The sequence below is a fragment of the Leiobunum rupestre genome, chromosome 4 (assembly GCF_980474605.1).
Source record: "Leiobunum rupestre chromosome 4, qqLeiRupe1.1.hap1, whole genome shotgun sequence".
NCBI lineage: Eukaryota > Metazoa > Arthropoda > Arachnida > Opiliones > Sclerosomatidae > Leiobunum > Leiobunum rupestre.
This window is the reverse complement of record NC_143387.1, coordinates 9,061,689-9,077,894: the sequence shown is the minus strand read 5'-3', so window position 1 is coordinate 9,077,894 and position 16,206 is coordinate 9,061,689. Positions and strand designations below refer to the sequence as shown.

Below are 16,206 nucleotides of genomic sequence, written 5' to 3'. Positions count from 1 at the left end.
TCGCTAGTGTTAGGAATAATTTTAAGAACATGTTAACCGAGGCGAAGGTTATTACGAGGAGCTGGTCCATTCGGCCAGAGTTTGAAATTAAAAGACAAAGGAGGATTAAAAAACATTTCGATGAATTATGTGAAGATTAGCGCATAACGGATCCTGAAAGTTATTTTAGAGTTAACATATTTACCGAACTTTAGATATTATCATCGATCAGCTTAAATTTCTATTTACTGGTTTAAATGAGATTGTCGCAAGATTTAACGTAATAAACCCGATAAGTTTAAAAAATTAACCGATACCGAACTTTCAAGCTGAGAAACTTGTAAAAGCTTATCCTAAAGATTTATCTAACTCATTTGTACCAGAAATTCTCAGTTTGAGGTGTGCGTTGAAAGAAGATATCCGAAAGGTTTCAACCGTAAAAGAGTTTGCCAATTTATTCATCATGGATAACCACTCTTTGTATGCCAGTTTCCCTGAACTCTACACGGCATTACTACTTTTTCTAATAATACCAAGTAATTAAAAACTATCAGAGAAGTAGCATGAAGCAAGAAATGCTATCGGGGTTGGCATTGCTAACAATCGAACAAGACACTTCACGTCAGTTAAATACTGATAAACTAATCAATCAATTTGCAGCAAGAAAGAAACATTTCACATAATGAAACATAATTATGTGAAAATGAACTTCGTCCTAGTCTCCTATTCCTAGACTCTAGTCGAACTGTAGATATCAACTTTAACCAGTTAAAAAATAGTTGTTGAAAGTTAATTACGTACTATTATATATGTTCTGTATCCGTCGTGCATTTTAAATTTTTTGAACTACCGTCAACTACGTACATGTACTACTTTAACAGTGTAAAATATAAAAGATCAATTTTTAATAAAATTTTAATTTTGGCCATATTTTTAGCTAAGCATTAGGGGCCCCAAAGAAAAAATTTCCACGGGCCCATCAAATCATTGCTACGCCACTGTATGTAAAACAATTCTTACACTTAACTTTTAAGACCAATTGAGTGCTATTGTTATTAGCAATTCTTTGTTATCAGCACAAAAACCAACACTTATTAACTTCTAGAATACTGATCGAGTTCGCGTCAAACGCCGAACCTCTGTGGAAAGGCATCGTCTACGCTTCTCTCATGTTCCTCGTCAATGTCGTCCAGTGTCTCATTTCAGAGGCCAGTGTAAGAAAGTCAATTAAACTTGGATTGCAATTGAAGTCATCGTTGATGTACTCATTGTACCAAAAGGTAACAGAAATCATTGTTACCGCTATTTGTAAAATACATGTATAAAATTTGGTATTGTTTTATTAAGACCATTATTTAAAATTATTGCATGTTTTACAATTTAATAATTTGCTCCCAAAATTATTCGTAAATGTCAATATGCAACGGGACCAAATCTTAGACTTATTCATATAACTTAAAAAAATATTAGGTTATCAACGAAAAGCAACAGCCGTAAAAATGACTGACGCATCGGTTCAGGTCAACAATTATATTTTAAGTGGCTATGTCCTAGGGTTTCTTGATTAGTCAAGAACTTCTCAAGTAGTTAAATACTAAAATTTACTAATAGCATTTTTCGTTTAAACTACACATAAAAATACATACTAAAAATATTGGCATACATACTAAAAATTTTGGCATACATTCTTAAAATTTTTGGCATACATACTAAAAATTTTGGCATACATACTAAAAATATTGAAGATATAAAATGAGCTTACTAACTACGGCTGATAATTCCGCTTATACACTTACGAGTTAAAGGAAATATGTATTTTAAGGTCAACAAGATGAAACGAGACAGTTAAACATTTCTATACTTAAATTAAATTCGATATATGGTTAAAATTTTTATTTTAGTTTCTAACATTTATCGACCAATTTCACCTGGAATACACGTGTCTTAATTAAATCCAATATTTTCTAATTGGCGGTTGGATTAACTGTTGCCAAATCTATTAATTGGCACGTGTTAGAATTACATAATATTTTTTGTTTTATGTCACGTGTAACTATTTTCAGTGTCAACGATGCTTTAACGAGTTTGTGGTAATCATTACCTTCTATAATTGAAACTGGTATTTTGCATGAATACTGATAATTTAATCGAAGCTTATGACATTTCATGTGGCGGGCCTGTCGTTATTATCTTCAGCAGTATTTTTCATCAAGATTGAAATGCGGAAAGATGGGGATTTTCCATTCAAATTTGCTGAACCTTCTTGAATGTAGTTTTCCAACGCGATGGACATAACGATATTCTTACAAATACTAAACATTTTGTGTTAACATTAACAAAATCTTTGTTTTCACCTGAACCAATATTCTGATATTTTCCCTTGAAAGTTTAGCATCGTAGTATATGGCAACCAATTTTTGACCGCGAAATTTTCGAAGTCGTTGTTCGTGCATTCGAATTTTATTTGGAATGTTAGTCGCGTAAAAACATTGAGATTGCTCATAACTCTAATTATTTTTATCGGTTGATCATCGCTCATTCTTCATGGAAATTTTCGGTGGTTTATTATATTTAGAGTCCCAATTTAACCACTCTTCTAATGGATTGAAATTATTTTAAAAACGGAATCATAATCTATGTTTTGCTACATTAATTTTGATTATAATTAGAGTTTTCATCTGATTTTCTATATTTAAAGAATACTGACTTCTTTAAAGTGTTCTTTTCCATTGCAGGCACTTCGAATTTCTAACACCGACCGAAATAATCTAACTGTTGGGAAAATATTGAACACTATGTCCGTGGACGCATCCAAGTTTGACATGCTTGTTAAACAAACGAATGCGGCTTGGGCCTCTCCTTTCCAAATAGCCATCGCCTTCTACTTGCTGTGGACCGAGATCGGTGCTGCGACCTTTGCCGGATTACTTATAATCACAATTACTATACCTCTCAATACAGTGGTCGCTAAGAAAGTAAAAATTTTGCAGGTCAGTTAGCTATACTTATTTACTTACTTTATTACTTTATTGAGAAATAACACTTTCTATCGAGGGGTCGGACATTCCCAAAAAAAGCGTATGGGATTTCGAAATCTCTGTGATTTCGACATTTCGTCAGAGATTTCGCGACTTCGTCAGATATTTTGCGATTTCGTCTAAGATTTCGCGATTTCGTCTGAGGTTTCACGATTTCGTCAGAGATTTCACGATTTCGTCAGAGATTTAGCGATTTCGTCTAAGATTTCCCGATTTCGTCAGAGATTTCACGATTTCGTCAGAGATTTAGCGATTTCGTCTAAGATTTCGCGATTTCGTCAGAGATTTCACGATTTCGTCAGAAATTTTGCGATTTTGTCAGAGATTTCGCGATTTTGTCAAAGATTACGCAACTTCGTCAGAAATTTCGTGATTTCGTCAAAGATTTCGCGATTTCGTCGGAGATTTCGTCTGAGATTTCGTGATTTCGTCAAAGAGTTCGTCTGAGATTTCGTGAGTTCGTCAAAGATTTCGCGATTTCGTCGGAGATTTCGTCTGAGATTTCATGATTTCGTCCAAGATTTTGAAATTTGGTCAGAGATTTTGCGATTTCGTCAGGGATTTCGCGATTTCGTCGGAGATTTCTTGAGAAGTGTACGGGATTTTGTACAAATGTCCGACCCCTCGCTTTCCATGACACTGTCATACAGGGTTATTTATATCTGCTTCTGCTGCGAATTTAGTGATGAGAGAAATAGATCTTTGGATTCAGAACACAAATCTGGTGGCGCCGTTTCTGAATAAAGTCAATGAAAGCTCCGGTTATTTATTATTTACATTATAAAGGCAACTATTAATTTAGGAACGCTTCATTTGAATCAGCACTAATCTTTTCTTCTACTGCGACGTACCTACTTATAGTTTCCACGAATACAAAATTATTGCTGCTCGCGAAGAATTAGCACAGAATATTTATCCTATTCTTTACAAACACATTAAATATGTTTAAATATAAAATAATTATATTTAATATATTAATATATAATATATATATTATAATATTTTAATAATAAATTTTGGGGACTGAGAGTTTTCCCGTTAATGATGAAAGAATATTTCAGAGGAACAAATTTGGGACGGAATGATCGTCTTGTTTCTGCATTTTTAAAAAGCTAAAAGAATTCTTGAGCATATGATGAGAGACGTAACTTTTACCAAGATCAATTAAATTTAACGTAAGCTTCTAAAAGTCACTTTTTGCGGAAATTTTTCTTTTGAACTCATTTTAACTGTTCTTAATAAAATCCATTTGGTTTAGTTTCTTGATTAAAGAAATTCAAAATTTAATGTGTACATTCTTTTAACTGTAATTTTTAAGGCATTTTCCATCAATAGAAAAGTGAATTTTTTCATATACACCCGTTAAGACGATCTAAAAGCCGGTATCCAAAGACTCCAATTAGCAATCCGCCTATAGCAACGGCATCAATTTTGAACTCTAGTTTCTCATTGGCTATTCATTGGCCAATTGGAGAGCCGCTCTTCCCGAACACGTGATTTTATTTTGGCTAGGACTGTTGGGCGGAGTAGGAAGTCCTACCCCTGCGACATGTTGATGCCGTGAAATGTATAGCTACATGAAGATCTATATTTCTCTATGTATATCAATTAATTCATGATATAAAGATATTTTTTCTATTTCATTATCCCGTATGTTCAGTATATTTTATTGTATATTACGATATTTCTGATTTAGGCAAAATGTTTATTAATCATAATTTATTTTTCAGCAAAAATTGATGAAAATCAAAGACAAACGATTGAAAATAATGAGCGAGATTCTGAATGGAATCCGGGTCTTGAAAATGTACGCTTGGGAGAAATCCTTTGAAGAGATCATTTTGGAGTTTCGTCAGAGAGAAGTCGGTATTCTTAGAAAGCAGTTATTTATTCAAGCAGTGACAATGACACTCCTGCTCGTAACGCCAATCTTGGTTTGTACCCTTTGTTTTTAAGACCTAATAGAATGTCTTATTTTGTATTTAATGTTCAAGAGTGACAAAACTGTTTCGAAATAATCAACCAAAAGTATTGCATACTTTTCTTGGATTGAACTACAGCGCCATACTTCAACAAAGCAAAATACCGAAAGCGATAAATTCACCAAATTCAGCTGAGTAAAGTGTCGTTCACACTTTACAACTTTGGTCGATGAACTTAATTGCACATGCATTGTACTACCAACTTAATGTATTATATGAAAAGGAATTGTTTTGTTGCAGCAACAAAATTGACTTAGCTTCAGTGTTCACACTGCATCTAATTGTACGGGGACAAAACGTTAAAGAAATTGTCGGAATAAACTTGTATAATGTGAATGAAACTTTAGTTTACATACAATGACATCCAAGAAGTGCAAAACGTAATAAGAAAATATTTTTTTTTTAATTTTACTTGATTTAACCCAAAGTAATTAAGAGTTAAAAAAATTTAGCGTCGAATTTACTTTCAATATTCTTAATTTCCTTGCATACTAAACTTATTTTAAAAGCATTTACAACACATAACCAGATACTTATATTTAACCGAATTGTAAATTCACAATTTTTTGGCTGTACCCAATTAGAATAGTTTCTTACACCAATATGCATGAATTTGGCAATTTTTGTTTTTCTTAACATAAAAGGTTTCAATATTTAAAACTTGTCCGTGGGTGATCCTTAAAAATGGGATTTCCCCATGTTAAATTACATCTTCATTGTTTATGTTGTCTAAAACATGGGGCTGTGCGAGTACTCGAACATCATCGAGGACTCGGTCTTTTTGGAGCTCGAGTACTCGAACTCGACCTCGAATAAGTAATTGGAGAATACTCGTCAATTACCGAGTACCAAAAAATAACATATTCGGGTACCTGATTACTCTATTAAGTTGCTCTCTAAATTCATCGAATATTGGTTTTTCTATCATCGTTGCTTCAAAGTTTAAAGAGGGGTTTTTACAACTTTTTGGGGGGCAATAAACGGTACCTACAAAGTTGTGGAAACTGTGGTTCATTTTAATTGAACGAATATTTTTCAGTATTGAAAGTTACTTTATACTATATTTAAATTTAATTTTATAATTACTTGAATAAAACCAGCTCCTAATCAAGTACTCGATAACAATAGGGGTTAACCACTTTGTTTAATTCTGTACACCGATTACAGCAAGTACAACGTTTGGTAGTGCTAAATCTGTAATCGATTACGTTATCATTTTAATACAGTCAAAGCTACAGTCTTGTACACCTTTTACAGATAGTAGTCAGCCCCTCGCGATAACCTGACTCGTTAAAAATATTACTCGAGAATTTTTTAGTTACTCGACTCCAATAAGAGAATGTTTCCCTTAATCAAGAACTCGTCTACGCGACTCGTCTTCAATATTACTCGACTCGAATACTCGATGAACCAAAATTTGATACTCGATAACCGACTCGATGGCCTTAAACCACACAGCCCTACTAAAACAGTTTTGGTAGCCCTATGAAAACGGCAGCCCATTGTAACTCTTCCTTTTGCAAATAATTAAATTATACGAAAATCTAAAGTGACATCAAGGACTATTATCTGAAATAAATTTTAGGAACATGTTAGACCCGAGGGAAAGGGAATATAAAGAGCTCATGAACTCGGTTATTAAAATTTTATTTTACATTAACAACACTAGCTACTTGTTGGATATTTACACTGCACAAACCATAATCATCCTTCACTTATTTTCTGCTTACTATAATTCCTAACCTTAATTTCGAATTTTTATTATTTACTCTATTCGTAAGCCATTATGATTTTAAATTCGTAGGTCCTTCAAGACTAGATACACTTCAATTTTTTTATGTTTACACCTTTGCTAATAGTTCTTTATCATTTGAAATACGCCATCTACTGGGAATTCACTAGGTATTATGGGTATCAAAATTTTCGCGATTTTCGTTTGCTTAGCTCGCACCGTTTAAGTCGTCTGCTCCGTAAGCCGGAAAGGCTTAATCAGTTTAGAAACATTTTACAATTTTCACACGTGATGGAGAGACAAAACAGGTAATTAAATGATAAATATGTTGGCTTCTATTATTGAATCTGCAATGTTTAATGAAATAATATTATTTTAAGCTCTTCAAAACCTCCCAAAAGGAGAGAGACAAGATGTTGCGTTATCGGTTGTGGGAAAAACAGCAAAGCTAGCTTTCATTTGTTTCCAAGGGACAAGACTTTGAATGAGGAATGGATTAGTAGGATTCAATCAGCTCCTCATGATTTCTAAATCATGCACAAGTTCAAAAGTAAATAAACAAACTAGATTTCTTCACCAACTAGTAAAATCTGTGGATACCATTTCATCCCAGCTCGAATCAAGCATTACAATGATTTTCTTCCTCGATACTTTCCTTGGATACATTTCAACGTGTTAAAGCCTTTCAAAGGTTGGAAACTAACTTATAAATCCATTGTAATTTATGAAATATTTACATTGTTTTATTTACAGAACGGCGAGGTGATAATTATCTGGTTCTTCCTCCGGAAGAAACATTGTCGGTAGGATCAAATGTTATTATTAACAATGAGGAAAGTACATTACCACCACAAATGAGCACGAATAATGAGTTTACCACTGTAAATAAAGGACCAGTATTTATTAATTAACAATGAAAAGGATGCTCAAATTAAACAGTTAATATTTGAAAATAACGAGCTTAAAGAGAAGGTTGCGACCCTAGAAACAAATAAGGAAGACAAAGAAAACAATATTGAAGATGACGAGAAGAAGTTGCAGTTTTATACAGGCTTAATCGAAAGCAAAGAAAAGTTTATCGGATTTTATAAATCTGTAATGACTGGCTCTGCTGAAGCTCGTGCAAAATCAGAGAGGAATGATACTGTCCTATTAGCAGATATGAAAATGGCAGAAGTGGAAAACAGTTTTATATTCCTGAAATTGCCCAGCTCTATCTAGTACTGTGTAGGCTGCGTGTCGGTTATCTTAAAACTGATCTTGCGTATCAAATCATCAGACTTTCGTGTACAGTGTGACACATATTCCACAAATAAATAGCGCAACAATTTAGTAAAATATTTTCCTGACTAGTGATTATTTTTATGTCTTATTATATCCTGTTCACTGAAGGTTTTAGGAAATCTTGCTAACTATTTCATCCAATTCGTAGTGGCTTTGTTGGGTTTCACTATTTCACCGTTAATTGATGAACACCAATCTACAAAATACATTGTTATATCAAGAATGTATTTATTTATATTCAGGGAGAATGAATTTGTCGAGACTATTGACGGACACGTTGAGGCCCTAACCCCATCACGCTAAGGGGGGGGGGAGGAGGCGGTCTTAATTTTTGCGTCCTCGCAGCAGCGTTAATCGCGTCGAAAAACGTAATTTTTAAGAACCAATGAGATTGCAGTATTATTTGATTTTATTAAAGCGGAGGAGCATACCGGGGGGGCCCAACGGGTGGAATTGGAGAAACGCTTAAAATAATCTCGACATATTCATTCTCCCTGAGTATAAATAAATACATTCTTGGTTATATATATATATATATATATATATATATATATATATATATATATATATATATATATATAAATTGCTTACCTGTTTTAAGTATTTTACCCTTACATTATCATTAAATAACCCTTTCAACTACTAAAATGATACCGGAACTATTTCAGAACAAACTAAACCTAAGCCGGCGATATTGCTGGGAAATTTTTAAAGAATTCTGCATAAAATGCGATTTCCCGTAATTCTCAGAATAGTTTGAATTTATTTAACCAGATGTCGTATTCAAACGATCAAGAACTATTTTGCATTTGTTATTGATACTATTAATATTTATACTTTTGATATAAACTTTTCTGATATTAATACTTTTGATATTATAACTTTTGATATTAATATTTTTGATATTGATATTAATACTTTTGATGTTATAACTTTTGGTATTAATACTTTTGATAGTAATACTTTTGATATTAATACTTTTGATATTAATACTTTTGATGTTATAACTTTGGATAATAATACTTTTGATGTTATTACTTTTGATGTTATAACTTTTGATATTTATACTTTTATTATTAATAATTTTGATATTAATACTTTTGGTATTAATAATTTTGATATTTATACTTTTAATATTATAACTTTTTATATTAATACTTTTGATGTTATTACTTTTGATGTTATTACTTTTGATATTTATACTTTTTATATTAATAATTTTGATATTAATACTTTTGATATTAATACTTTTAATGTTATTAATTTTGATGTTATAACTTTTGATATTAATACTTTTGATATTAATAATTTTGATATTTATACTTTTGATAGTAATACTTTTTATATTAATACTTTTGATATTAATACTTTTGATATTAATACTTTGATATTAATACTTTTGATATTAATACTTTTGATATTAATAATTTTGATGTTATAACTTTTGATATTAATACTTTTAATATTATAACTTTGGATATTAATACTTTTGAAGTTATTACTTTTGATGTTATTACTTTTGATATTAATACTTTTAATATTATAACTTTGGATATTAATACTTTTGAAGTTATTACTTTTGATATTAATACTTTTAATATTATAACTTTGGATATTAATACTTTTGAAGTTATTACTTTTGATGTTATTACTTTTGATATTAATACTTTCAATATTTATATTCTAATGATATTTTTCCTCTTAGGTTGGTTTGTCAAGCTTCGCAATTTTCTTATACATGGATGATTCAAATGTCTTGACGCCATCAAAAGCATTTCTGTGCCTGCTTTACTTTAACATGATTAAAATTCCTCTATTTACGTTGCCAGAATTTATTAGTAGACTAATCATGGTAATTCAGCCTTTCTATTAAATACTCATTAAAAACCTTGTAAATTGGGAAACTCTTAAAAGGGATTTTATTTGTGAAATTATTGCAACTTAGAATAAGTTTAGGGACTGAGAGGTTTTAGTTAAGGTATAGCTTAATAACTAATTTTCAAAAAGTATCTTATGTACGTTGACTAACAAACTTACATTTCATTTTCCTTTTGCATTAAACGTTTTTTATTTTATATTTAACTTACAATATCAAACCAAACCTATATTTTTTATTATTTTCTCAAGAACCGTTTAGTCTTTACAATTTTATCGGTTTTTCATCTACGATATACAAATTATTTGGTCACCCTAGTCTGTTCTCACTTTTTCACCAAACAAAATTTAATGTTAGTCCGTCGCAATAGAACGACAACCGTCGAGTGTTGGTCCACCGAAAAGTGTACCAACGTTTGCTGTTAACACTGCAAAATACCATCCCTTTTCGCCAAAAACTGCCAAACTTAGTACTTATTTATCTCTGCAATTTTATATGTTGAACGCGAAAAGTTCGCCAAAGCCTTGCAAAAAAGTATATTTTTGCAAACTATGATATCTGAGGTAAATAGAATTGAAATTATCAATATCTGATAAATTTTGCAAAAATCTTGCGCAAATTAGTATCTGATTTGCAAACTATTGGCTATTTCTGAAAATATCAAAAATGGCGTAAAGTTTGCAAAAAGAGATTGCATGCCAAAATTAGTATCGGCCGTTTTCAAGATTGAGGTGGCATACGTGACCCCTGAACTGGGCATACGATAGTTCGCGCAATTAATTGAATATATGACCCCGTAAGGTCAGCATCTTCAATGAGGTAAAATCTCTCACTTTTATGGCATATCTCCCTCTAATGAGGATGGTAGAGGTTGGGAGCTCGCAACAACCAAAACAGACTGACCTTTAAAAAAAACCATTTCCCAGAAACACAATCCGAATGAAAATATCTTATGTACAATAAAAATTACGACCCTTGACAGGTATTTTTGCTATATATAGAAAATGAGAAAAAGGTAAAACTATTAACAAGCAGAAGATAGGTCTGCTTGACACAGCGGGTGGGAGCGCAATCAAGTGCTTTAATCCTGTAATGTTCAGTTAAAAGGAGCCCCACCTATGGACTGCATTGTAAAGGATGATAAAATTAGCTAATAAGGGGCTGTTCACAAATTACGTAACGTGGTAGGGGGGGTGGGGTTTTGGCAAGTGTTACGAAATGTTACGTGGGGGGAGGGAGGGTTAACTGAAATGTTACGTAACACATCTTATTTTTAATATCGTAAAATAAAATTTTCTCCATTTTCAGAAACAGTCACAATTATTAAAAACATTTGTATTTTCATTGGTTTACTCACGTTTAAAAGAATTTCATACCCATGGGTATAAAGTGTTGCGTAAAAATACAGTTGTAATTTCAAATGATAATTACAAACAATAAAATTTAGTACCTGATCTTATTGTACTTTATTACCAGCATATTATTGGTTACGTACTATAATAATTTAAGGGGGGGGTTCGATATTTGTTACGTAATTTAAGAAGAGGGGTCTTTCCATTTGTTACTCTTTGTTACGAGGGGGAGGGGGGGAGTCCAAAAAGTGGTTTTTCTGCGTTACGTAATTTGTGAACAGCCCCTAAGTAGATTAGTCCATTATGAAAGGGGATAATAAAGCTAAACCCTAAACAAATTTGAAGAAATTAAAAAATTTACTAATAGCTCATACCGAAAGGTCTTCGAGCAAACAAAAAGACGCGAAACTCGGACCAAATAGATCTTTGAGTGAAAAACTAAAAATTAAATTAAATTAAATAGCCAGAAATTCTAACGGTAGACCGGTTTCGTCCTATTTGGGACTCGTCAGTACCGTGCGGGAAAGCTGGCTCGCGACTATAACACCGAATAGAGAAACTAAGCCTAAAAATTCAAAATTTCAAAACGAGTTGCATAGCAACGGAAAGCCGAATAGGGGGAGAGTGGTGGAGATTAGTATATACGCAATGTTAAGTTAAAAGGAATCACCTATGGACTGCATTGTAAAGGATGATAAAATTAGCGAATAAGTAGATTAGTCCATTATGAAAAGGGACAATAAAGCTAAACCCTAAACAAATATTTGGTCCGAGTTTTACGTCTTTTTGTTTGCTCGAAGACCGATCGGTACGAACTATTAGTAAGTTTTTAAATGTCTTCAAATTTGTTTAGGGTTTAGCTTTATTATCCCTTTTAATAGCGAGCAGGAAACGTTTCAATTTTCCATGTTAATCATAGTGTATTTTTATTCCGCTATAAGCTTAGGAAGACAGTTCGAAAACTGTTATCTCATTGTTTCATTAAAAACTAGCCAAAACAAATGCAGTGGTTTTCAGAAACGTTTTCAACAAGCCTTTGAATATAAACATTTTTAATTTTAACTTGTTTCTTCTATCATTAAGTTTATTGGTGTTTTTGTTAAGGTACGAGTGTCTATGGAGAGGATAAATCAAGTCATGTACTCGAAAGAATTTGAAGATTACACTCTGAAAAATAATATCAACCAGTACGGTAAGATATAATGAAAACCAATTTTTACTAAAGAAGTAAATATTTTCAGTACTGGATGCTTAACTACGGTACCAATTAGTGGCGTAAACTCGTTAGTGCACTTAACGTTATTTGTAGGGCCCCAAAGGCTCACCCTTCCATGGCAATGAGTGAGCGGTCCCTGGCATAAATATAGATGGAAGCTCATTGTGACATTTTGCATTGGTGTGACATTTTTAAAGCTGTGCTACTAGCAGCAACTTAAGTTACAAAACAAACATTTAAATCTACCCGAGAAATTGAAACAAAGTTAAAAGGGACACTTTTAATATAGTGAAAACTTTAAGTTGCGGAAACTTCTTTAACGGATTGAATATACTTAACGAATGTTTCATAATTACACCTTACATTCGTTTCGAGCGACTCTACAAAAAAATGTCGTTCTCAGGGTTTGATTTATTGGTTAGCGCTCTTTATGAACGAACTAGCAAACACGTTGAAGGATATCCAACTCATAATCTACAAACAGCGATGGTCTCAACATGAAGGTTCACTACCACAGTGGCGTCGCCAGAAATTCGTCGAGGGTGGGGTCCAAGTTTGTGAATCTTTAGAGGGGGTTGAGAAGGGGGTGGAAATTTAGTACAGTCAACGGTAGGTCCAAGGGGGGGTCTGGACCTGGAACCCCCCACTTGTCTACGCCACTGCACAACCACATCAAATACTTTAGATTGTCTTGTGCATAATCGTGTGAGTTCGCTCAGCTTCTGATTTTACGGAACATAAATGAAACTTTTCCAATTTAGCTTCGCAAAGGACCGATTGTATTAGATAAATTGACTCCATTCAACTGGTCACAACCGACATAAGCTATCGCTTATTTCGACATACTTCATCGAAAAAGTGTAATTGTTTTTGTTAACAACAATTCAAAAATGTTTTTTTGGGTTTTTAATTGTTTTTATCTATTACGAAATACGTAAGATGCCGTAAAATTTTTATAACTGAAAATCCAGTTAAAATGTCTGATTTTTGATCGCACCAACTGTATTATTATGCCCACCGATTTTCCTTTTCACCCAATGGTTTTTTTTAACTCAAACAACCTAAACTCAACCTAAAAGAGTAAAATATAAATTATCGTGAAAAAAATTAAATTTATTGAATATTTAAAAAAAACTATTAAATTGTTACTAAAGTAGAAGGCTTAATAGCCAAAGTAAGCTGAGTAAGAATTTGCTCTCACGATTAAATATTTAAAAAGAAAATATTTTTTTACAACATATTATTTTAACAAATGAATCTCAAATGTTTGATACTTGAGTTAATATTTCATACGTAGACATTGTCGTCGAAGAAGCAAGTTTCGGATGGGGAACAGGGATGAAACCCACGTTGAACGACATCAGCTTTTCCATTCCGAACGGATCGCTGGTGGCAGTTGTTGGGGCTGTTGGCTGCGGCAAATCCTCCCTCTTAGCATCTCTACTTTGCGAGATGAATAAGCTTCAAGGAGAAGTCACGATTCAAGTAAGTCTGATATAATTGTGTACCCTAGAAGTAACAAACACAAGGAGAACGCAGCTAGCCTTTAAACCCGCTAACGAAGGGTTCTGTACGAATTTCATTGGACGAGCGTCACGAGCCTTTACGCTGAACGTTTTACGGGTGGGGGGGGGGAAGAAAATTTCAGAATTTTCCCCTTCCGACGCAGCAGGCGCTAAAGCGTCTAGCCAATGAAAAACATACGCAAGAAAATCCACGACTTTTGACGGGTTGCGTTCTCCTTGTGTGGGGGTTGTGTTTGTTGCTCCTAGGTGTACCATTACTTTTAAATATTGATATTTGAAAAAAATGTTTTAAGAAAGCTTTTGGACGTAATCCAGTTTTATATGGTATGAATTTTCTATTTAAAGGGAACCGTTGGATACGTTCCACAACAGCCGTGGATTCTGAACACTTCGTTCAAAGAAAACATTTTGTTTCTGAAGCCGATGGATGAGGAAAGATACCAGGAAGTGATCAAGGCCTGCGCGCTGGAAGTCGACTTGGAAATGATGCCTGCCTACGATCGCACCGAAATAGGCGAAAACGTACGATTTCCTAATATAAGTTTCCGTTCCTTAAAATATCAAATACATCTGTTTTCATGAAAGAGAATACTAATCTAACTAACATAAACAAGTCAACTAGCCAAACCGTAATATTTGTTTAACTTTAAAAGTTTGGGGAAAGCAGCTGCTAATCTAACTCGTTATGGTTGCATAATGGTAATTCGAAGAAAATTAGAGACATATATAGCAAGATTTCTCACCCGAAAAAACAACATGCCCTAGTTATCTCAATATAAATTTTGGCTTTCAGAGACTCTAAAGTGGATCATTTGTAGTTTTGTGACTTGGTCGAGTTTTGCCTTGAAATCTAGCAACATTTCTGAAATGAAGTTGATTTAAAATTTATATTTCAGCTAAGGTCTTGACCTCTTTTGCATCTATACTTTTAATATTTTAATTCGGGTATTATAAATGAATTGAATATTAAGACACACGCGCCATCTAGCGCCAACCATTTGTTCCCTCTGAGGACAGAAATTGATCAAAAGCTGCGCGTCACACCGTTAACGTCATAAAGGAAATTGATCTATCCACTCGTTGTCGCTTTATCAAGTTGAGCACTAGAGAGCTGAGATTAATTAATGTTATCAATTTTTTTGGGGGTGTAATTACCGTAACTTCTTATTTAAATCTTATTGGCAACAAACCCACCGATGTAACTAAACAGAGGACCGATTTCTTATTGACGCGTGTTTATTTTGTTTTTTTTTAACATATTAAAAACATACGATACCTTTTTAAGTAAAAATGGGTCTAGCTTAATAATGTGTTAGTTAATAGAGATACTTTCCACAAAAAATATTTTTCAACTCTCATTGATACTTCATAATCAAGGGAATCAACTTGAGTGGAGGTCAGAAACAGAGAGTGAGTTTAGCCAGAGCTGTGTACTTGGACGACGAGATCTATTTGCTGGATGATCCTTTGGGTGCTGTGGATGCTCACGTTGGTAAACATATCTTTGACCAAGTTATAGGCTCAAACGGACTGCTGAGAGACAAAGTGAAATTCTATCTTAGTAGCACTCAATTTGAAAAGATACCTACCATTTAAAGACTATTTTTTATGTAGACTCGAATCCTGGTAACGAACAACTTAACATTTCTACCACAAGTAGATCAAATATTTTTCATGGACAGCGGCCGAATTGTCGAGAAAGGATCGTTTAATCAAATCATGAACACTGACGGCATTGCTCGCGACTTTTTCATCAATCATATGGATGTGAATGCAAGCAGTCAAAATAACATAGATAACTATGAAGAGCCACGCTGGTTTGTAGAAAAAAAATTAAATTCCACATTCTGTCACACATCAAAATTGAAGCCGCCTCCCAAAACGACGACTGACTTTAATTTCTTGGTGCAAATGTCCAAATATACCATTTTCTTGGTACCCAAATTGATGGAAAAAAATCGTAGATTTGCACAATTGTCTCAAGCTTTCGACTTCGAAAATTATGTCTTTGATTAATAGTTTCATCTGTTTACTTAAAGTGTATAAATAGGAATCCCGATTTTGTTATTCGTCTTAAATCTGAAACACAATTCTCTGTCGTAGGGTTATTTGTGCCAAAGAAAAATCTCTAATGGTAAAAGGACAGAAACCAAAAAACGAAGAAGTGAAAAATGAACAAATAATTCACGCGGAAAATATGAAAAAAGGCACAGTAAGTAAA

At 33.2% G+C, this 16,206-nt stretch overlaps 1 protein-coding gene across 3 annotated transcripts in view; it reads left to right on the top strand.

Moving 5' to 3' along the window:
- LOC149946013 (ATP-binding cassette sub-family C member 1-like) overlaps nucleotides 1–16,206 on the top strand; it is a 40,589-nt gene that overhangs the window by 12,176 nt on the left and 12,207 nt on the right. For 2 of the 3 annotated variants that reach the window (XM_090172095.1, XM_090172094.1), the window contains 10 exons: nucleotides 1,085–1,259; nucleotides 2,715–2,969; nucleotides 4,748–4,951; nucleotides 9,721–9,867; nucleotides 12,348–12,435; nucleotides 13,757–13,944; nucleotides 14,331–14,507; nucleotides 15,363–15,530; nucleotides 15,600–15,802; nucleotides 16,089–16,197. In XM_090172095.1, coding sequence (XP_090028221.1) covers nucleotides 1,085–1,259; nucleotides 2,715–2,969; nucleotides 4,748–4,951; nucleotides 9,721–9,867; nucleotides 12,348–12,435; nucleotides 13,757–13,944; nucleotides 14,331–14,507; nucleotides 15,363–15,530; nucleotides 15,600–15,802; nucleotides 16,089–16,197 — 1,714 coding nt within the window. The remainder of the gene's footprint in view (nucleotides 1–1,084; nucleotides 1,260–2,714; nucleotides 2,970–4,747; nucleotides 4,952–9,720; nucleotides 9,868–12,347; nucleotides 12,436–13,756; nucleotides 13,945–14,330; nucleotides 14,508–15,362; nucleotides 15,531–15,599; nucleotides 15,803–16,088; nucleotides 16,198–16,206) is intronic. The other variant, XM_090172096.1, reaches the window with a different exon arrangement.